Source organism: Heptranchias perlo, chromosome 4, assembly GCF_035084215.1.
Source record: "Heptranchias perlo isolate sHepPer1 chromosome 4, sHepPer1.hap1, whole genome shotgun sequence".
NCBI lineage: Eukaryota > Metazoa > Chordata > Chondrichthyes > Hexanchiformes > Hexanchidae > Heptranchias > Heptranchias perlo.
In genome coordinates, this window is record NC_090328.1 from 128,176,186 (window position 1) to 128,199,436 (window position 23,251).

At 43.8% G+C, this 23,251-nt stretch overlaps 1 protein-coding gene across 3 annotated transcripts in view; it reads right to left on the bottom strand.

Annotated features, from left to right (window-relative positions):
• Positions 1 to 3,391: 3,391 nt before the first annotated feature.
• Positions 3,392 to 23,251, bottom strand: part of plgrkt (plasminogen receptor, C-terminal lysine transmembrane protein) — a 78,329-nt gene continuing 58,469 nt past the window's right edge. For all 3 annotated transcript variants that reach the window (XM_067983630.1, XM_067983629.1, XM_067983628.1), the window contains 3 exons: positions 9,299 to 9,429; positions 5,033 to 5,142; positions 3,392 to 3,691 (listed from right to left, as the gene is read on the bottom strand). In XM_067983630.1, coding sequence (XP_067839731.1) covers positions 3,570 to 3,691; positions 5,033 to 5,142; positions 9,299 to 9,429 — 363 coding nt within the window. In that variant the 3' untranslated portion in view covers positions 3,392 to 3,569. The remainder of the gene's footprint in view (positions 3,692 to 5,032; positions 5,143 to 9,298; positions 9,430 to 23,251) is intronic.

Here is a 23,251-nt window from a genome sequence, read left to right on the forward strand (position 1 = left end):
TCCAGCACCTCCCTTGCGCCATACCACCCCTTTAATAGAAGACTGCACGGGTTTGATTGCATTGATGGGATCCGCCAAGCCCGTTGCCCCACTGTTGTTTTTATCTGATGCTCACCTTGGAGATTGAGGGGATTCCCCCCCACCCCGAGCCGCAGCAAGATTTCTATAACCTCTTCATCAAAGCGAGGTGCCCCTGCTTCTCCCCAGACTGCTGCCAGTATGTCCCGCTGCACAGCCGACTTTTGCAGCCAACACTGAAAACAGCAATTTCCCATTAAAGTCGCTGCAGGCCTTTGTGAATTCCACCAATGTTTAGAATCCAGTCCCAGGCAGTAAGCCCTGACCAGTGCTCATCCACAACAAGCTAATAACCCCAATGCAGAAATATGGGTGGGTTCAGGTGCATTCAAGTCAGGCAGTTCCCAGGAGTGCACCGTTTGACATACATGGGAGGGGCGGAGGGCGGCGGTGGTGGCTGATGGGAGGAATTAGCTCCCAGATCACCTTTTCCCCAGAAAGACCATTTTGCTTCTAATATTGTTCCAAGGACAGGGTTTGAATCACTGTGGAAAAAAATGAAAAAAACAATCCGTTAGTAGATTGTAAAGACGCTTCTTCAAGGATTATTTTGAAATCGCAAATACAATCCTCCTTCCCCTTAGATTGTTAAATACTAATCATTTTCTCTCCACAGTGCATATAGGAATACTTTCCCAGCTCTCGGGAAAGGTACATTTGTGCTCAGAGAAACATCCTGGGTTCCAAGTGGGATATATCTGATTGCCTTCTGTTGACACATTAAAGTCTCAATTTTCGGATCAGTTTACTATAATTGCTTTTGCAACCTTTAGGCTAGGAGGGTGAAATATCGACCAGAGTTCCTGCTTCTTGTTAGTACCCAGTGACCCCATTGAAAAATCAGCCTGTGTTCCTGGGATCATGTTGACTCTCAACCTCTAGGAGCACGGCTCCCAGATCGGCCTCCTTCAGGCTGCCCTTCTATAGGCGTGGGGGCAGCCAGATCCTGTCCACTTTCTGGCACATGTAAAGTCATTAAAAGAAGCTGACAGACTGGTGTACATGTGGGAGAGACGACACCATCATCCATTGCCAGGCCTGGTCATGTCTCCTTGTCGCCATTTCACTGATCTCTGGGTGAGCAGATCCCATGGCACCAATGACATTGCTGAAGCCCCTATCAATGATCCTATTTGGGCAAGGTGATCAGCTATCCTGTTCAAGAGGTGAGATTGCAAGGGAAGTTTGTATGGCAGCAGGCCAAGATTCATGAGCGATGCAAAAACTGACTTAACAGCCTCTACTTCTTGTTGGCACCGTGACCCCACTGAAAAATCAACCTGTGTTCCTGCCTCTTGTTAGTATCCAGTCAGCTCCCTCCCCACTGCAAGATCGACCAGGGTTCCTGCTTCTTGTTAGTATCCAGTGATGCTCTGCTGGAAAGTACAGGTGAGAAAAGGTTGAAGCTGTAATAGCCTCTTTAGACAAATAGCCTTCTGACACACCCAGCCCAGGCCCACACATACAACTTAGCAGGCACCAGCGAGGAGGGAAGAAAAAGCAACATTTGGGGAATGTTTTTATTGCAACTTTAATCGTGGAAATTTTTTGAAGGAAAGCCTCTCTTTTCGATCTTGTATAGAAACATATATCTTACAATATTGCTATTTAATATTAATATTTTTTAATAATAATGTGTCCAACTATCCTGACCAGCAGACTAGGTGAGTAGAATTTTAAAAAAATGTTGGGAAAACACAGCATCTGAAAGACAAGTTAATATTTAAAGTGAGACCCTTTAACAGAACTGGTATGATCAGGACGATTAATGTTTTTCTTTTTAAGCACTGCATATGCACAAGTTCATTCTGTCTCAGTACCTTATTTGGGAATACTGCGTATGCATGAGCCAGCAGCCCCTCTCACTACTGTTTTGAGAGGTCAAAGGACAAGAAGGGGCAGGAAAGCCCGGACCACATGTTCCTGCCCCTTCTTGTCCTTTGACCTCTCTTTTCTTCTTTTTGTATTTCTCCTTGTGGCTAGTGTTCCTAATGTTTTCACAGCCCACTCTTGGGTTTCCCTATTGCTCCTCCCTTCACTCTCAATTCCACCTCCCCCAGGGTCTATCCCCTGTTTTTGGCTGTTACTTTGCTTCACTGCTTTCAGCAGCGAATAGAAGAAATAAATGAAGAGAACACAGTGAAAATTTGAATTTCATGATTCCCTGCAGCAGCTGGAAGTTCTCCTCAACCTCCTTTATTAACGGCTGTTCGAGATTTAGAAACATAGAAACATAGAAAATAGGAGCAGGAGTGGGCCATTCGGCCCTTCGAGCCTGCTCCGCCATTCAATATGATCATGGCTGATCCTCTATCTCGATACCATATTCCCGCTCTTTCCCCATACCCCTTGATGCCTTTTATGTCTAGAAATCTATCTAGCTCCTTCTTAAATATATTCAGTGACTTGGCCTCCACAGCCTTCTGTGGTAGAGAATTCCACAGGTTCACCATCCGCTGAGTGAAGAAACTTCTCCTCATCTCAGTCCTAAATGTCCTACCCCGTATCCTGAGACTGTGACCCCTCGTTCTGAACCCCCCAGCCAGGGGAAACATCCTCCCTGCATCCAATCCGTCTAGCCCTGTCAGAATTTTATATGTTTCAATGAGATCCCCTCTCATTCTTCTAAAATCGAGCGAATACAGGCCTAGTTGACCCAATCTCTCCTCATACCACAGTCAAATTTGGAAATGAGACAGGTGCTGGTGGTTAAGTCAAAGGTAATGCAAAACTATCTACATTCCAAACAATCCCACCTCAGGAGGGGCTCAGACCTTCCATGTAACCAAGAGGATATCCTGGTGTGTGATGGAGGGGTACAGGACGGAGGTGGCACAGGGCAGAGGTAAAACGAGGGTAGGGGAGCAGTGGGCAGGATGCCAGCATTGTCTTTTTTATGAATTGGAATGTCCCCTTCAGTGCCTGTTCCACTTAGGAATTATGTAGCTGGAGTGTTCCAGTCACACTATGGGCCCCTTAATTTTAATATTTTTCAGGGGCCTAACGAGCTTTGAACACAGCTTGTGTGAAGCTTCCCAGTGCCCTTAATGGTGACCATCCACATTGGGATGCACTGGCACATTGCGAGACTTTGTACCTAATTTTCCAGGGATCAGGTGCCCATTGTTGGATTATCTGCCACACTAATTCATATCACCATGAGCAATGCCACGGGCCTTCTGCTAGTTTGTATTGAAATGGGCATTTCTCATGCTTTTCTTTAACAGACGAAAATTTAGCATATTGTTCCTCTGTGAACTCTCTGCCAGTGCAGGGTGAAACAAGAAGTTGAAATAATGCAAAAAAACATGTCCCCAGAACACTTGAAGCTTTATTCAATATTGGACAATTTATTATAGGCAAAAACTACATGTGATTGGGTTAAAAAGATCCATGGACAATCAAGTGAATACATGGACAATTAGTTGCCAGTAATACATTCTTCCCCTTTGATCTGTGTTCTATGTCTTCAGTTTCATTTCTTTTGTAACCTATTTTTGAATGAAAAACGCACTCCGAGCCCTCCTGGCCTTTTCAATGCTTTCAAAGGTTGGCACTCCCTTTGGCATCTCAAGTAGGGCTCGCTCTGTATCAATTATGTTCTCTGCCTCATCTGGAAGATAAAATGAAACCAATGACTATCCATTTAATTACCAGATGTATGCCACAGAGCAACTGAAAATAAAAAGTGCCCACCTGTAATTCAGAAAACTGATGCTGAAAGTGAAAGTAATGCACACAATGCCTTTTCGGATTGTTTTGAAGGATTCTTCTCTTCTATGGAATATAATCTGAACATGGCAGCTATGACATTTCTGTAAGCCCAGGGACAATGCAGCAATTATATACTTTTATAAGGCTTGAGCCAGTCAGTGCAAAAGACTGAGGATTTCATGATTATATCTTTAGGGCTAAAACCCGAAATGTAACTGGCTGAAAAGTAAACAAATTGTGGAAAAGAGTTTTTACTGATGTCCATTCCTATGAGTTGAATGCGGATCTTAAAACTGGGAGTTGACATTGACTGGTTGTTGAAGATGAGTGGACTGGAACTGATTTACCCAAGGTAGGTTTTTAGAAGGGCAGCAAAAGACAGCATGCATTGGGCAATAAAATGGTATCAGTGACCTTTTCAAATCTTCTGTTAAAAATTAAAAACTTAATTAACTTTTTTGGCAGAAATTCTAGATAGCTGTATATTAAAGGACATAGGAACAGGTGTGGGCCATTCACCCCTTCGAGCCTGTTCCTTCATTCATTTAGATCATGGCTGATCTGTATCTTAACTCCATCTACCCACCTTGGTTTCGTAACCCTTAATACCCTTGCCTAACAAAAATTAATCAATCTCAGTTTTGAAATTTTCAATTGACCTACCCTCAACACCTTTTTGGGGGAGAGTTCCAGATTTCCACTACCCTTTGCGTGATGAAGTGCTTCCTGACATTACCCATGAACTGCCAGTTCTAATTTTAAGGTTATGCCCCCTTGTTCTGGATTCTCCCACCAGAGGAAATAGTTTCTCTCTATCTACCTTACCAACTTTTGATTAGGGAATACCAAAAACTCGTGTGTATATTGACATCTGCCTAAACTGGTGTTAGTGGTGCAGTTTAGAACAAAGCCATATTATTTTTTATACATATATAGGTCTGTGTTGACTGCCATAAATTTGTTTCTCTTTGTAATCTTTAAATACTGGACTGGCAATAAATTACTTAGAATTTTACTCATTACTTAACTCTCACCAAAATCTACTTGAGTTTAACAGGTACATTATTGAACATAGAAAGTAGGGTCTGTTTAGGACAAGTTCTCAGATGCCGTCCTTGAATTGGACAAAAATGATAAAACCAGGCTTAATCACAAGCCTCTCTTTTTGAACACCAAGTGTAGATAACTCCCTCCCCGACCGATCCAATAAAGTCACAGATACACTGTTGATGTATCTTACCTTTCATTCTTGTCATTAGGGTGCCATATGCCATGTCATACTGATAGGCAAAAACGAAGCTTAGGGGAACAATCGGAGCCAGAATCCCTGGTGTCTTCCTCTTCATGGCTCTACACAGAAATCATCCAAGGTCAAATTTAAATTGCTGATATTTGAATAAGACTTATTTTTTTTGCAAAACTTAACATCGTGTTCTTCCCGGCCCCAAAAAATAAACACAGACTTACGTGTGGACTCTTCTTCGACTGGACCGCCCAGTACTGTCCTAAAATGACAAACAAAGTCCTTTGTGTGTCATCAGACCCTGATTTGCATTTCAAATGAGCCTACCGCCTGACTCAGGCGGGCACTCCGGCAGCCCTGCGGTAGGCTCGGGGACGATTGCAACGGCCACAGTGATGGTGGGAATGGGGCGGTAAGTCATTTCACAGCCATATTTAGGGCACTAGTGCCCTGCTTCTGCCAGGCAGGAGGCCTCAAAATCTATCCCTTCAAGAGATAACATCATCAACCGTAATTTCTGTCCTCTAAGAGACCAATGTAAACTACAGGAGAGAGGAAAATGTTCAAAATATCAATAACATTAAACATTAAGGCCCTACAATTCCACATGGCGAGATGCACTGGATTTGTGCCACAGAGTCTAGAGCTGAACCTGCCAATGCTCTACAGAGCTGAATCCGCCAGAATTTTGTGGGTCAGGTAATTTTCATAACCACTGGCATATCTCCAGCGCAAGTCCTGTGCTAGGTGTGCTTGGAAATTAGAGTGCATCCTTTAAGTAACCATTCTGGCTGAAAATTGCAGCAGTATCCTGGGGAAGCAACAGGTAAGTAGGACAGTGTTTAGCTCACTGAGTTCACTGTCAGGAAGCTGTCCTGGATGGCTCATGTGTGCTTTTGTATGTTTGACACAGACAGCCGAAGAAAGGATAAGGACATTGCAAAGAGGAGCAAAAAATGACCTCACACAATTTTAGTGAGAATGATCTCCAAATCTTCCTCAAGGAGACTGAGCAGACGAGAGAGACAATGCTTGGACTCTGTGGGATGATGGTGCAAAGAAATGTTTCCCTTGTCATATGGATGGAGGTGGCACTGAAAGCCAACTCTCTCACCCTCAGAACTGAAGATCAGTGCCAGAAGAAGATCAATGATCTAACCAGGGCAGGCAAGGTAACACACCAGCCATTCTCTTCTTTCTTTCTTGGGCTTAAGCGCAATTTCCACCCACAAAAATGAAGAATTGTTGAACTAACCCTTCACACTGCACTCTGGTTTAGGTGGGCACTAACTCAGGATTTTACATTAAGTGTCATCATCTCCCCTAATAGCACTAATTTGCATGCAGAACCTTAAAACCATTTCCTCCACATTAACCGGATGATACCATCTGATCTCTGTCCAATGCCAAATGGAAGATGTCCCTCAATTTCTAACTTTCACCTAATTCACTCAGTCTTGTTTCAGGAGAAACCTGTGCAAAATGTCAGTGAGAGGCAAAGAGGATCGAGGGAGTGTCAGTATGAGGCAAGAGGCCAGAGGGAGTATCCGTGACATTGAGGAGCTCACCCACTCTGAGGAGCAGGCCATGGAGTTACGGGGGGAGGAACTCTGCTCTAGCCATGGGACATGGCGGGGTCAGTGGAACATTGCTGGCACCAGGTTAATGGCTACACATCTACATAGTCACTGTAGTGTCCTTGTGAAATAGCACGCTTCCACAAGCTTCCACATCCTTTTCTGTCTCCTTAATTTCCAAGGGAGTTATGCTTATCCATTCTCATCTTGTATCCTCCTGTCCTGCAGATCCATCATAACAATGGAAGGAGAGAAGGAAATTCTTCCTCATGGACTACGAGGATGAAGATGCTGAAGAGGACAATGATGATGATGAAGAAGAGGGAGAGGATGTTAAGATTAAGCTCACCCATGAGTCCATGGACCAAGATCCTGCCCCCTGCTCCTTTGCCACAACCCCCTCAATCTCATCCCCTGCATCGCCTGCTTTCTCACTCCCACTCACTAGCTCACTTACTTACACCTGGGGAGGATTTGGATAGTGTTAATGATGATATGGCACTGGGTGATTCACAGAGATCCGAAGGAGTGGGTGAGGATGTGCCAACTTCCCAGCGGAGGCTGAGAAGATGGCTTTGGAGTTGTGGGACCCAGAACCCATGGGTATTTATCTGAAAAGAAGGATGTTCGAGGTGAATCACACTTATGCGGAGGTTCTTGAGTTCAATCTCAGAGAACGTGCGGCAACTGACTGCTGTCTGAAGAGTCTACAGGTCTCCTTTGCGGCAACATCAGGGAAACCCTTCTTTGCTGCAGACATCAATGGAGCGAGTACCATTGGAAACTGCAGCAGGCCCCGAGTAAAGAAGCAGGCAGAGACTAGTCGGTGCCTCCTCCAGCACAGAAGCACAGACTGCAGTTCTGGTGGCAGTAGGGGACAGGTTAGAAAGCACCCTCCATACAGGCTTTCAGATGCTCAGGGCTGGTATACAGACCATTGTCTCTCAGAGCTTTCAGGATCTGATAGCTGCCATTAGGCCAGCCACCCCGCTGATCAGTGGGGACACAGATTGAGGGCCCAGTGGAATGGCGATGGCCGGAGTGGACCTGCCTGATGGACAGCAGTGCACGCCAGACGACGGCCCACCCCCTCGCAGCAGCACACCAGCGGCACGTAGGAAGCAACAGGAGGCGGACCACGCACAAGCTGCAGAGATAAAGTCAGCAGCAAGTCTGTCTCAGGAGCATGCCCCCATGAGAGGAGGGCCACCTCAGTCCTATGAGTGTTTTGTAGCACAGGAGCGACCAACCATCTCTCGCTCATACTGGCCCTCGGGTTGCACCTCGGAGAAGACTAGAGTAGTAGAAAGAAAAGTGTGTTTAGCCACCCTGGAAAGAATAGCTTGGCTTCTGTTCACTTTGGAGTTTGTTGTGCACTTATGTCATACTTTGTTATTCATGGGAGTTGAATTTCCCCAAAGGTTCTCCCTTTCGCCTAACGTAACTTTGGTGGAAGGACCAACGTAGCCCCAAGAAAAACAGCATAAACATTGTTTTTTTGGGATTTCCGTGACCCCTCCATCAATATTATTGGGGCAGAACCTCTGCGGAAATTCACCCACAAGGAGTTTGGAGTCACACAGGAAAGGGCGCATGTATTTTGTGCTGACTTATTCAATCTAGTGATTAGTATTAGCACGGTCATGTAGGAGTAAAGAGGGCGGATGTGTTCTGATGTTCTAGGATAGGTAATGGATCGAATGATTAGTCCTTTATTTGAAGGTGTGGGAGAAGAAGTTCAGGCAGTCTTTTCAAATCTCTCCATGGTCTCACCCCTCCCTATCTCTGTAACGTCCTCCAGCCCTACTACCCTCTGAGATCTCTGCGCTCCTCCAATTTTGGCCTCTTGCGTATCCCTGAATTCCATCGGTCCATCATTGGCAGCCATGCCTTCAGCTGCCTTGGCACTAAGCTCTGGAATTTCCTCCCTAAACCTCTCTGCCTCTCTACCTCTCTCTCCTCCTTTAAGACGCTCCTTAAAACCTACCTCTTTGACCAAGCTTTTGGCCACCTGTCCTAATATTTCCTTATGTGGCTTGGTGTCAAATTTTGTTTGATAATCGCTCCTGTAAAGCCCCTTGGGACATTTTACTATGTTAAAGGTGCTATAAAAATGCAAGTTGTTGTTGTGATCACAGAGGTAGACTGTGTTAAACAGAAGAGAAGATCAGTTGTGTTCTGACGCCCTTGCAGTGACGAGTCAAATGAGTGACAATCATCCTAGTTATTCACTTTTGGATTTCACTATTATCTACTTTTGGACTGTCAGATTTAAATAAAAATAAGTACCAATCTCTAATATCCCTTGCCTGTTTGCACCTTAAAGCATTAATTATCCTAACAGGAGGAGAACTTTTTTTTTCTACATATGCCTGATATCCCCTATCAGGTCACGAAACAGGAGGTAAGTATGAGCAAACCATTGACAGTGGGAGACATTTAAAGAGTGGCAGTCTATGGTTTCTTGACACATATTGTATTTTTATACTGAAAATGCTGGTGAATTTTGGTATTTTACAAGCTTATACTTATTCCCATGGAATTTGTGCAATAGCAATGGAGCATATTCCACCGACCTCTGGGTCAGTTGCATTTGATGGATGTTATTCCCGGGGTCATTTCATCCTATAAATTGTCGTCGTAATGAAACCAGTCAGCGATTATAAAGCAAAAAAAAAATACTTACCCTGCTGTTAAACCAATAGTTGCAAGTCCACAAAACGTTCCAAAGTACTTTATAAATTCACGGGACCATGCGATCTGCATTGCCACTTGTCTCTGTCTCATCTCGTTTTGCATCAGCATCTGCCTCTCCAGCTGAAAAAGGTGACACAAGCAATTCAATACATTTACCTGAAACAGATTGCAAACTGCACTCCACCAGGCCTGAAAGAAAATAGCATTTCCCCAAAAAACTTAGCAGTCTTGATCAACACACATTTCCACCAGTGATCCATCATGGTGTATGCAGTTTTTCATGTTGTGTTTAGAGATATAGGAGGTTAAATTGGATTAGGCCAATAATTGGGCGCGGGTAGCACGATCCGTGACTAACCCGCGCCCGATGCTTCCTGAACAGGCAGGACGAGACATTCGTCAGGCCTCAGTACTCACCTGACAGCAGCGTTGCATATCAGCATTAACAGAAGGATTCAAGGACACTCGTGCTTTTCACCAGCAGGGGGAGCCCCAATCTCTTAAAGGGAGGTTGTCTCTCTGACAGGCAGCGTGCAGCTCTTAAAGGTAACCAAAACCTGTTATTTGCTAAAAAATATCAGTCTGCTGTCTGCACAGAGTCTGAACGGAGATCAGATATCGCGCTGGAAATGTGCGCACACATCCAAGACGCCATCTTGGATGTTCGAGAGGCCGCGTAGTGCCGAGACAACGGGTGCTAGACATCCAAATTTAGTGCCCATATTATTTATCTGTTACTCAGAATGACTGAGTGTACATTAGGTGGGAGGAGGCTTGTGTGGAGCATAAACCAGTTAGGCCGAAAGGCCTGTTTCTGTGCAGTAAATACTATGTAAAAATATACAGGCCCAGCAAATATCAATATACTGATGGGGATCTCATGTCTAAACTTCAGAAAGACAATGTCACTACACTATATCAAACAGTGCTATCGTTGAAAAAAAATGTGCGTTATTGGTATACAGCAACAGAAATAACATGCCAATAAGTCAGTAAATGCAGAAAATTTCAGAAGTCTGATGACAAACGGACAGAAATCTGAACATCTTGGAGAACCCCTGGCATGCCCTTGTGGATCCCCCTAGGATCTGGAGAGTTTGAAAACCGCTGCCTTAGTCTGGGCTGGTGTCACATACCTACTATAGGCTCAGGCCGAGTAACACCACTATCTCTGATGGGGAACACTGAATGTGACAAGGAGATCCAAAAGAGGGGCATAAATATAAACATAACAGTTTTTTGTTATGTTTATTGCCAATTATATTAATTTAGATCTTCAAATCCTGGTCTGTCTCTCAACTACAATACACTCCAACCTGTTTACGTCAATGCCCCTGCGAGATACAGTTGTGGAAAGTATAAAAGACGCACTCTGGATCAGGGAAGGATGCAACAGGGAATCTGAAGGTTGGGGGGAGATCTTTATTCAGCACAGTCGGTCAGAAATAACATGAATAATGAAAATTAAAGCGAGCAGCATTCACGAAACTCTGCCTCATGAAGTGTTGTTAAGCGCTATTGGAAATCGTTCAATATAAATGGTGCCCAGGTGGCAAAGCAAATTGGACTGCTGATGCATAGTCCCACTGAATGGTGAGAAGCTGGCTTGTGCCTGTGATACCTCACTTCATGAAGAAGTGCCAAATGCAAGTGGAGAACTCACCCACAGAGGGACAGCAAAATGTCAGGGAGTCATCACTCAGCTACCCTGCACAACTCCTAGAGGACAGGTTTGGAGCAAAACCAGCAAGAGTTTGGGGCAGTTCCTGAAACATAATTGGTGTATTATCTGGGACGAACAGAATAAAGGGGAGAAAATAACTTGTTTGGGGGGAGAGGGAAAGAGTGTAGGTATCCACGTATAAAACAAACATCCGTGTTTATAGAGAGTGTTTGCCTTTTGTGTACTGCAGGACATGATGGAACTGTGCTACTTCCTACCAAAAGAACTATCTTTAAACAATCATAGAATCATAGAAAGGTTACAGCATGGAAGGAGGCCGTTCGGCCCATCGAGACCGTGCCGGCTCTATTCAAGAGCAATCCCAGCTAGTCCCACTCCCCTGCCCTATCCCCATAGCCCTGCAAATTTTTTCCTTTCAAGTACTTATCCAGTTCCCTTTTGATGGCCACGATTGAATCTGCCTCCACCACTCCCTCGGACAGTGCATTCCAGATCCTAACCACTCGCTGTGTAAAAAAGTTTTTCCTCATGTCACCTTTGTTTTTTTTTCCAATCACCTTAAATCTACGTCCTCTGGTTCTTGACCCTTCCACCAATGGGAACAGTTTCTCTCTCTCTACTCTGTCTAGACCCTTCATGTTTTTAAATACCTCTATCAAATCTCCTCTCAACCGTCTCTGTTCCAAGAAGAACAACCCCAGCTTCTCCTGTCTATCCACATAACTAAAGTCCCTCATCCCTGGAATCATTCTAGTAAATCTTTTCTGCACCCTCTCTAAGACCTTCACATCTTTCCTGAAGTGCGGTGCCCAAAACTAGACACAATACTCCAGTTGTGGTCGAACCAGTGTTTTATAAAAGTTCATCATGACTTCCTTGCTTTTGTACTCTATGCCTCTACTTATAAAGTCCAGGATCCTGTATGCTTTTTTAACCGCTTTCTCAACCTGCCCTGCCACTTTCAACTATTTGTGTACATATACCCCCAGATCTCTGCTCCTGTACCCATTTTAGAGTTGTGCCCTCTGGTTTATATTGCCTCTCCTCGTTCTTCCTACCAAAAAGTAGCACAATGCATTTTTCTGCGTTAAATTTCATCTGCCACCTGTCTGCCCATGTCACCAGCCTGTCTATATCCTCTTGAAGTCTATCACCATCCTCCTCACTGTTCACTACACTTCCAAGTTTTACCAGACTTCTTTTTAGAACTGAAAAAGTTTGTCATATGCTTGATAAAGCTTCTCTCACCACTAGTCTACATCCTCTCTCTCCTATGACAGTCTTTCTTGTCATTCTTTATTTTATCTATACCACTATGGTCAGTACTCCTGTTCACCAATACCATAGTTGCATTCTCAGCCACACAAAGGACTGCACCACTAGAACCCCTATCCTCACCAAACTCTATTGGCTCCCACGTCTCACTGAATTACCTTTTAAGATCCTTATTCTTGATTTCAAGTCCCTCTATGACTGCCCATCCCACTACCTCAGCAATCTCCTCCAGCTACATGTCTGTGCACACCTTGAGTCCTCTGGCACCATCCTACTCCTTTTTATGCACTCCCTCTCCTCCACCATTGGTGGCCACTCCCCTCAGCACTGTGCTTCCACCCTCTGGTATTCTCTCCCCCCACCAGTTCTACCTTGTTGCCAACCTCCCTGCCTTCAGAAATCTCCTTAAAGCTTTCTCTTCGACTAAGTCTATTTAATCTCTATCATATTTGAGTTAGCGTAGCCAGACTCGTGGGACAAAAAGACAATGCTCAAAAATCATCAAAAGTACAACAATTTTGCAGTTACGTAGTCCTCCTCAAGTGCAGGAAAATGTCTCTGGGATGTTACAATTAGGAGAAAAAGAATACATTGGACGCCAAGCATAGCAAAAGGGAAAAATATAGAGAGGCTAGAATGAGGAACCAAGTACATGGTGGAAGAAGGTGGTTTTGAGGAGATTTTTAAAAGCAGAGGGGAAGGTGGCAAAGCAAAGGCAACTGTGTAGAAAGTTACAGAGGGCAGATGTGTAGTGGCTGCCAATGGTAGAATGGAAAGGGCAATGTGTGAGGAGAAGATCAGTCAGAGGAGTAGAGGGTTTTCACAGGTACATAAGGCAACGGTGATTATGAAGGCAGGGTGGAGCAAGACTATGGAGAAATTTGAAAACAAGTTAAGAATTTGGAAAACGGCAGGAAGCTAGTGCAACTGGGAGAGGACACTGGTAGTGTGATTTAATATGGGTGTGGCATTTTGGATGAATTGAAGCTTAAACTTGTGGAGGATTAAGAGACCAGCAAGAAGGACATTAGATAAACCAAACCTTGATTTGGTGAAGACATGGAGTATGGTTTTGGCAGTGAAAGGGAAGAGATGGGGCATAGGCAGGCAATGTTTCAGCAGCAGAAGAAAGCTGGTTGGTATAGAGTGTAAATGAGGAAGAAAGCTGTACCCAGGATGGAAGATGTCAAAGTTTGCACCTGTTATAAGAACATAAGAACTAGGAGCAGGAAAAGGCCATAAGGCCCCTCGAGCCTGCTCCGCCATTCAATCAGATCATGGCTGATCTTCAACCTCAACTCCACTTTCCTGCCCTATCCCCATATTCCTCGATTCCCCTAGATTCCAAACATCTATCTATCTCAGCCTCGAATATACTCAACGACTCACCATCCACAGCCCTCTGGAGGAGAGAATTCCAAAGATTCACAACCCTCTGAGTGAAGAAATTCCTCCTCATCGCAGTCTTAAATGGCCGACCCCTTATCCTGCGACTATGCCCCCTAGTTCTAGACTCTCCAGCCAGGGGAAACAAACTCTCAGCCTTCAAGCCCCTCAGAATCTTATATGTTTCAATGAGATCACCTCTCATCCTTCTAAACTCCAGAGAGTATAGGCCCATTCTACTTAACCCCTCCTCATAGGACAACCCTCTCATCCCAGGAATTAATCTAGTGAACCTTTGTTGCACCACCTCTAAGGCAAGTATATCCTTCCTTAGATAAGGAGAACCAAAACTGTACGCAGTACTCCAGGTGAGGTCTCACAATTGAGCCCTGTACAATTGTAGTAAGTCTCCCTTCCTCTTGTACTCCAAATCCCTTGAATAAAAGCCAATATGCCATTCCTTTCCTAATTGCCTGCTGTACCTGCATGCTAACTTTTTGTGTTTCTTGTACCAGGACACCCAAGTCTCTCTGGACACCAACATTTAATAATTTCTCACCATTTAAAAAATATTCTGTTTTTCTATTCTTCTGACCAAAGTGAATAACTTCACATTTACCCCCATTATACTCCATCTGCAACTTCCTTGCCCACTCATAACCTGTCTATATCCCTTTGCAGACTCTTTGTGTCCTCCTCACAGCTTACTTTCCCACCTAGCTTTGTATCGTCAGTAAACTTGGATACATTACACTCGGTCCCTTCATCCAAGTCATTAATATGGATTGTAAATAGCTGAGGCCCAAACACCGATCCTTGCGGCACCCCACGAGTTACAGCCTGCCAACCTGAAAGTGAACCGTTCATCCCTACTCTCTGTTTTCTGTCCGTTAACCAATCCTCTATCCATGCTAATATGTTACCCCAATCCCATGAGCCCTTTCTTTGCATACCAACCTTTTATGTGGCACCTTATCGAATGCCTTTTGAAAATCCAAATATACTACATCCACTGGTTCCCCTTTATCTACCCTGCTAGTTACATCCTCAAAAAACTCTAATAAATTTGTCAAACATGATTTCCCTTTCATAAAACCATGTTGACTCTGCCTAATCATATTATGATTTTCTAAGTGCCCTGCTACCATTTCCTTAATAATGGATTCCAGCATATTCCTGATGACTGATGTCAGGCTAACTGGCCTGTAGTTCCCTGTTTTCTCCCTCCCTCCTTTCTTGAATAGCGGGGTTACATTTGCTACCTTCCAATCTGCTGGGACCATTTTAGAATCTAGGGAATTTTGGAAGATCACAACCAATGCATCCACTGTCTCTGCAGCCACCTCTTTTAGAACCCTAGGATGTAGGTCATCAGGTCCAGGGGATTTATCGGCTTTTAGTCCCATTAGTTTCTCTAGAACTTTTTCTCTACTGATGATAATTACTTTAAGTTCCTCACTCTCATTAGCCTCTTGGTTCCCCATTATTTTTGGTATGCTTTTTGTGTCTTCTACTATAAAGGCAGATACAAAATATTTGTTTAATGCATCTGTCATTTCCTGATTTCCACATTATAATTTCTCCTGTCTCAGACTGTAAGGGACCAACATTTACTTTTGCTACTCTCTTCCTTTTTACATACTTGTAGAAGCTCATACAATCCATTTTTATATTTCCTGCTAGTTTACTTTCACATTTCATTTTCTCCATTTTTATCAATTTTTTGGTCATCCTTTGCTGGTTTCTAAAACTCTCCCAATCCTCAGGCTTACAAATCTTCTTCGCAATATTATAGGCCTCTTCTTTTAATCTAATACTATCTTTAACTTCTTTAGTTAGCCACAGGTGGATCACTTTTCCAGTGGAGTTTTTATTTTTCAATGGAATGTATATTTGTTGAGAATATTAAAATATTTCTTTAAATGTTTGCCATTGCTTTTCAACCGTCATATCCTTTAATTTAATTTTCCAATCGATCTTAGCCAACTCGCCCCTCATACCTATGTAATTGGCTTTATTTAAGTTTAAGACTCTAGTTTCAGACTTAAGTACGTCACTCTCAAACTCAATGTGAAATTCTATCATATTATGATTACTCTTTCCTAGAGGATTCTTTGCTGTGAGATTACTAATTAACCCTGTCTCATTACACAATACAAGATCTAAAATAGCCTGATGCCTGGTTGGTTCCATGATGTATTGCTCTAGGAAACCGTCTCGATTGCAGTCCATGAACTTGTCCTCCAAACTATCTTTGCCAATTTGATTTGCCCAGTCTATATGAAGATTAAAGGCCCCCTTGATTACTGCATTATCTTTGTTATAAGCTCCTATTATTTCATGATTAATACTCTGTCCAACGGTATAGGTACTATTAGGGGGCCTATAAACTATTCCCATCAATGTTTTCTGCCCCTTGTTATTTCTTACTTTCACCCATACTGATTCTACTACCTGATCTTTGAGCCAAGATCCTTTCTCACCACTGTCCTTATGTCATCCTTTGTTATTAGGGCTACATCCCCTGCTTTTCCATTTTGCCTGTCTTTTCTAAACTTCATGTACTCTGGAATATTTAGTTCCCAATCTTGGTCACTTTGCAATCATGGCCCCGATATTAGCGGGGAGGCGGGATGGCAGCGGGGGGAGTGATTGGACGCGTGGCCAACCCACATGAACCAAACTTACCGTTTCCGACGCGATCGCACGTTGATTGATAGTGGTTAACGTCCTCTCCGGGTTTCACGCCCAGCAGCTAGCCTGATTGACAGGATCGCCATCCTGGCTGCCATCAGGAGCTGCAACGCAAGGTGGGGGGGCGGGGCAAGAAAGAGAGAGAGCCAGACGTCATCCAGCGCTGGAACGGAAGACTGGGGGGGGGGGGGGGGGAGAATGGAAGATACAGTGCTGGACTGGAAGACCGGGGGGGGGGGGGGAGGGGAAGTTCGGGAGAAGATTGGGGGGGACATCGGGGGAAGATCGGGAGGGTGAAGAGGGGAATACCGGAGCGGGAGACATCGGAGCAGGTTTCAAAAGGTAGGTGCATTAAGTGTTTTCACTTCATTGCATGGTTTTTTATTTAATTTTTTCAGTTGCTTGTTCCCTGATCCGGCCCACCAGGCATGAATCAGAAGAGGTGGGCAAGCCACCCTGGTAAGTTAAAAATCTTTCTAATCCCTTCATCTGTCACAGGTGAAGTGCCTTAAGTACCTCAATGAGGTACATTTGGCTCTTTAACTGTCATCCCGCCGGCTTTAATTGTCGGCAGGACTTCTGTTTTCGGGTCACCCGCGCGCACACAGGTGGGTCCCTGGAAAACTCGAAAGTCGGCGGGTTGGATCCGGTTCCGAACCCAAACGTGATTCGCCTGATTCTTGGAGCCTCTCCGCCCCGAACGTACCCGCATTTGCCTCCTAAAATCACCCCCCATGTCTCTGTAATGGCTATTAGATCAAACCCATTAATCTCTATTTGTGCAGCTAATTCATCTGTCTTGTTACGAATGCTCCGTGCGTTCAGAAAAGAGCCTTTAATTTTGACTTTTTACCATTTTTTCCTGCTTTGACCTCACTTGTTGATGCTCTATTATTGGTAAACTCTCTGTCCCTTCCTGCCACACTCTGCTTACCTTTACCAAATCACTACACTGCTCTGATGCCTTGACTTTTCTCATTAGATTTCTAAATTTCCCCTCACCTGACCCCCCCCCCCCTTCCCCCCTTCCCCCCCTTTTAGTTTAAATCCCTATCTACAGCCCTAGTTATTCAATTCACCAGGACGCTGGTCCCAGCCCGGTTTAAGTGGAGCCCGTCCCTGCGGAACAGCTGCTTCTTTCCCCAGTACTGGTGCCATTGCCCCATGAATCGAACCCCCTGTCTCCCACACCACTCTTTGAGCCATACATTTAACTCTCTAATCTGTTGACTAAGCTTGAGGTGTCAGCCAGGAAGGTTCGTGGAATTGAGGCCAGAGGTTTGGACAGGAGTTCAAAGGGCATTTAACTGGACAAAGTTTTGGCTCATGCAGGTCTTGATATCAGTCATGATGTGGAGATGCCGGTGATGGACTGGGGTGGACAAATGTAAGGAGTCGCACAACACCAGGTTATAGTCCAACAGCTTTATTTGAAATCACAAGCTTTCGGAGCTTTGCTCCTTCGTCAGGTGACGAAGGAGGAAAGCTCCGAAAGCTTGTAATTTCAAATAAAGCTGTTGGACAATAACCTGGTGTTGTGCGACTCCTTACATTTGATATCAGTCAGGCAGTTTGAGAGTGTGGCAACAGCCCTTGGGTCAGTGGAGAAGGCGACAAGGTAGAGTTGGATGTTGTCAGCATACGTGTGGAAACTGACCCTATAATTTTGAATAATGTCACTAAGGAGAGTGTGTAGGTAGTGAAGAGAAGGGGGCCCAAGATGGACAACTGAGTGCATTGGGGGTGACCATAGAAACATTGGACAAGAAGCCATTGGCACTAATGTAGTCCATTTGTCAAGTCAGATACCTGCAGAACCAAGAGAGAGCAGTGCCCCAGAGATGGACTCTAAAGCACAGATGTTGGAGGAAAATGGAGTAGTCAATAGTGTTGATGGTGGCAGAGGCATTAGAGTGTTGGGAGCCACAATTATGCAGTATGTGATGTGTGACTTTGACTGGGACAGTCTCAGGATGGTGGGGGTGCTTGGAGAGAAAGCCAGATTGGAAGGACCCGAATAAAGAGAGGTGAGAGTGTAATTTTGAGGCAACAATGTGTTCCAGAACTTGAGAGGAAGGAAGGTTTGAGATAAGGCTGTAGCTGGAGAGAGTAGAGAGGTTTCGGTGGCTTTCTTGAGGCTGGAAGTGTTAACATTGGGCCATAATTTGCTGTAGCAGGGCATCTAACATTGTCTGCTGTTGGTTAGACTTGCCCTGCACCCTTCAGATCAAAACACTTTTGCCCACTGAGGTGCTGAAAGTGCGAGCTGATAATGGTGCAGCGAGGAAGACAGGACATCTGGGACCTGAGTGAACAGAACAACCAACAGGGTATCTCCTGAGATACAATGAGATTTAAGGATTGGGAAATAAACAGCGGAAGGACTGAGAAGGAGGATGAATTAAAGGGGGTGAATTCAATGTCAAATCAGGTACAGAAAGCGAAATAAAGAGAGGGAAAGGAAGACTGGATTAAGAGAGAGAGAAAGAGAGACAGAAAGGAAAAGTAAGAAAAAAAGTAAAATTTGACATTTTTAAAATCTCTAAAGCAGTTCAGAACCTGAACATATGAGACTCCACGAGTATAATAGTTAAGTTCTGTGCCAGAGAGGTTGACTGGCAGTCATTAACACTTATGACATTGTTAAAAGGGTACTTACGCTTGTAATGACAAGACTGAGCTTTCTGTGGCGAATTTAATGGACAATTAATGGGCAAATACAGCAAATTCCTAAAAAAAAGGAAGGCTAAAGGCGAGATGCCACTTTCACAAAGGGCAGGATAAGGACATGGCAGAGAATGGGAAGGATTAGGTAGAGGACAGAGAGAGGGATCTTGGAGCAGCAATTAGAGGAGGGAGCAGAGGCTATGCAGATGGCCTCAATTTTGAGCACAAAAATGTCCACTCGTAAATTCAATAATACATAGACGGTAAATGTATGACAAAATAAATCTGCTTACTCGCTGCAACTTAACAATTGAAATAATTGTAAGTGGTTTATCTTAAGAATTCAGTAAAACCTTTTTACTTTGAAACTTGTTATTACTGCCCCAGAAAGTGTAATCTAAATTTAATTGCCAGGGCTCTTTCTGCCCTGTTCAAATTTCAAGTTTGAATACATGAAGGGAAAAACATGGGCTATGGGGAAAAAGCAGGGGAGTGGAACTAATTTTATAACTCTTTCAAAGAGCTGGCACAGGCACAATGGGCTGAAGGCATCATTCTATGATTCTATGAAATTCTGTTAAGAAGGCATAAGTTCAATTTTGTAAAATAATAATTTTAAAAAAATCAATGCTGAAAATTACAGTTGATCTCACCTTTGTTAAGTCTCACATAAATGACTCTTTATAATTCCTTTTCATGGTGTAATTTATGACTGGCATAATTTCCTCATCTCTCCATTTAACTGGGGCAATTATAACAGCCCAGAATCTACTTCATAAAATATCAAAATAATTAGGCCTAATTTTCTTCATTTTGTTACTACAGTATATGTGCAAACTACAAAGTAACTATTCATGAAGCCTATTAAGTATCCCTTTGTGATATTTAATTTTAGAAAATATTCAAAAGCAAGCTTGGAGTACAAGATAATCGAAACACAAAGGGAATCAATTTACCTGTCCGCAATCTCAATTTCATTTGAGTGTAGATGCAGGCAAGTGTGGATGGAACCACAGCATAAATCTGCCAGAAGGTAAGATGAGAAAGCTGCTCTGAATCTTTCCACACCTGCATAGCAAACTCTCATTTCTGAGGAAGGAGCTGACCGAAGCATCCACCAGTGTATATTTGAAAAAAAAAACATGCACTGGTAAATCCGCCAGGAACTGCCTCAGATTCATGGAGCACAAAATGAAGGCAACGCAGCTGAAACTGGGATCAGAATTCCCGCGGTGGCTGTGCGTAGCAGCGTTTGCAAAGATTCCCTCTGTTTTGAACTTCTGGAGAAATCATGAACATGTTCTCAGCTGGGGTGGTGATGGGGTGCCAACATTGTTTTCAGCAGCTCTAGGTTTGAAGAGAAAATTAGTCTGGGTTTCCCCTCTGGTAATCTCTGTGAATGTAAATATTGAGATCACGTGCCCAACGACGGAGTCTATTGCACATTTTTTTAGTTATTAATCAGAAATGCAATTAGCCACATCTGAATTTTCAATTGGCCATATGTGGCTAGTGGCTAACGTATTGTCACCACTGTCCTAGTAGACAAGAAGTGCAGGGCCCTGTACTAAAATTTTAAGTAACGACAATGTGTGTTTTTTCTTTAATTAGAGCCCATACGGTCAACAAAGGTACAATTTCTCCCCGTGGATTAACATCCTAATTCAATTAGTAATCTAGTATTCAAAGCATTATGTAAAATGTGCATAAAATCTTTTTTTTCCACTTTGCCGGCGCGGACACGATGGGCCGAAGGGCCTCTATCCGTGCTGTATGACTCTATGACTCTATGACTTTTCCCACCATTTTCCAGCCCCCCTCCTCGCCCCCGCTGTTTCCCAAAGATTTTGACAGCTCCACAGGTGCTGCCCACCTCCTAGTACCTCACTCAAGTGGCCATTATTCATATGTTAAGTTATTTGACTGCAGGGCTGTCATAGCCAAGGCTCACCCTCTGCTCATCTTACATCTACACACGTAGCCACGTTCCAACAGGGATTGTTGGATAGCAATTAAGAGCAGGAACCTTGGGTTATTTTCCCTTTCATGATCCAGCAGCATGCTCCATCCCTGCTGGCAAATGGGCTGAGACATTTGAAACCTTCCTGCTCTATTCAGCTCAGCTTCTCCATGGATAAACTTGTTGAGCCATTGATGGAACCTAAAAAAAGCTTTATTCATTTTAACCTAATGACTGTTTACCTTTCATGGATGTAAATTCTCAAAAGCTCACCCGCTTCAGAACTGTGGAAAAACAAATCAGCTTTTCTAATGACAATGTGTTTCCTGATCCCTGGCATCTGGACATTTACATCGGAGTCAGCTGCATAAAGGGAAAGTAGATCACAGGACCTTTGGTCTATACACATTGAATGAAGCCATTTTTACTGTATAAAGGTTGTACTACTCATATAATTTTTCCTGATGTAACAACACGTAAAATATTCCTAATGATACTACACCAACCAAATACCCTTCTTATAATCCAATGAAATTTGGGTACAGGCGTCTCACTTTAGGTTTTTGGGACACCATGGGGTTGAAATTCAACATCAGCGGGGATGCAAAACGGGCAGTAGTGGGTTTCCGCTGCCCTTCGTGTGAAGTAACACCAGTGGAGTGGGAGCAGCTCCAAGGAATTTCCCAGCCTATCAACTCCTACAGTATTTGGAGGGTGTGGAAAGAAAGAACAATGGCATGTGACTTGAAATACAAGGGCACATAACATTACCTTTAAAACAGGGGGCAGAAAACTTTCTTCCGGTGAGGTGGATGATTAGGTTGGTGAGCTCAACTCTCAAAAATCCACACTTGTGATATAGTGAAAGCAGCGCTGACTGCGTGGCCGTGCTGTAATATAAAACACAGCACCAGTTCTCCTCATTCCAAACAGTACCATTAACTGAGAATTTTATTCAATCGCTCAAGCTGTACAAAAATAAAATCTTTTTGTTTTTGATATTTTTTCACAACTCGCACCTCTTGTAACATGGGTTCTCGAGGTTCACTCTGGGTATCACTGTTCCACACGAGCAGGGTGAAAATTATAGCTCTCATGATTCATCCATCAATCTATCTCTCTCACACATAAACACAATTTGTCAGTAAGCTCTTTAACTTTACAGTCCTTTTCCACCTACTCCTTATATAATGTCGGTCTTCATGGTTCATTTTGGTTCATTCTTACTGTGTCCAGATTAGAAACACAGAAAATAGGAGCAGGAGTAGGCCCTTCGAGCCTGCTCCGCCATTCAATATGATCATGGCTGATCCTCTATCTCGATACCATATTCCCACTCTCTCCCCATACCCTTGATGCCTTTTGTGTCTAGAAATCTATCTATCTCCTTCTTAAATATATTCAGTGACTTGGCCTCCACAGCCTTCTGTGGTAGAGAATTCCACAGGTTCACCACCCTCTGAGTGAAGAAATTTCTCCTCATCTCAATCCTAAATGTCCTACCCCGTATCCTGAGACTGTGACCCCTCGTTCTGGACCCCCCAGCCAGGAGAAACATTGTTGGGTTTTAAAAAATAATTTGAGTAGTTTCATTAGGTAGTTTTACGGTGTTTTCTACTTGCATATTAGTAACTTTCCTATAGTGAAAGGTATTAGTTTTTGATTGGTTCACATTTAGCCATTTGAACCAATGAGCATGGTTAATTTAATAGTTAGTGGTTATGTGAGTCAATCAGGATTTTTTTCTGCTAGTGTCACGTGGGGGGAGAATTTCGATAGGGCCTATTTTTTGGGCGTAGGTAGCGTGATCCGCCATTAACCCGTGCACAATGGCGCCTGCGCAGGAAGGACAAGAACTTCGTCCTGCCTCAGGACTCATCATCAATCTGCGTTGAAATCCAAGCCTTGCACGTCGATTCAATGCAATTTGCACTTTCCACCAGCAGGGGGAGCCCCAATGTCTTAAAGGGAGGATGTCTCTTCAAATCTCTTAAAGGTAGCCGGCACCTGTTATTTGCTAAAAATAACAATCTGCTGTCTGCCTGGAGATCAAACATCACACAGGTAAAACACAGATGCAGGTCCTGTCCCTATGTTTACACACTGATGAGTTATGTTAAAACATTGAATAAAGGTTGTGCACTACTAAATCCCACATCCTCTAATCTGCATGCCAGACCTCACCAATCTGCCGATCTGAGTTGCTACTAGGCCTCTGAGAGTGCATGCACCAAGGTTCTCTGCTGATGCACTCGAGGCCTTGGTGCAAGAAGTGG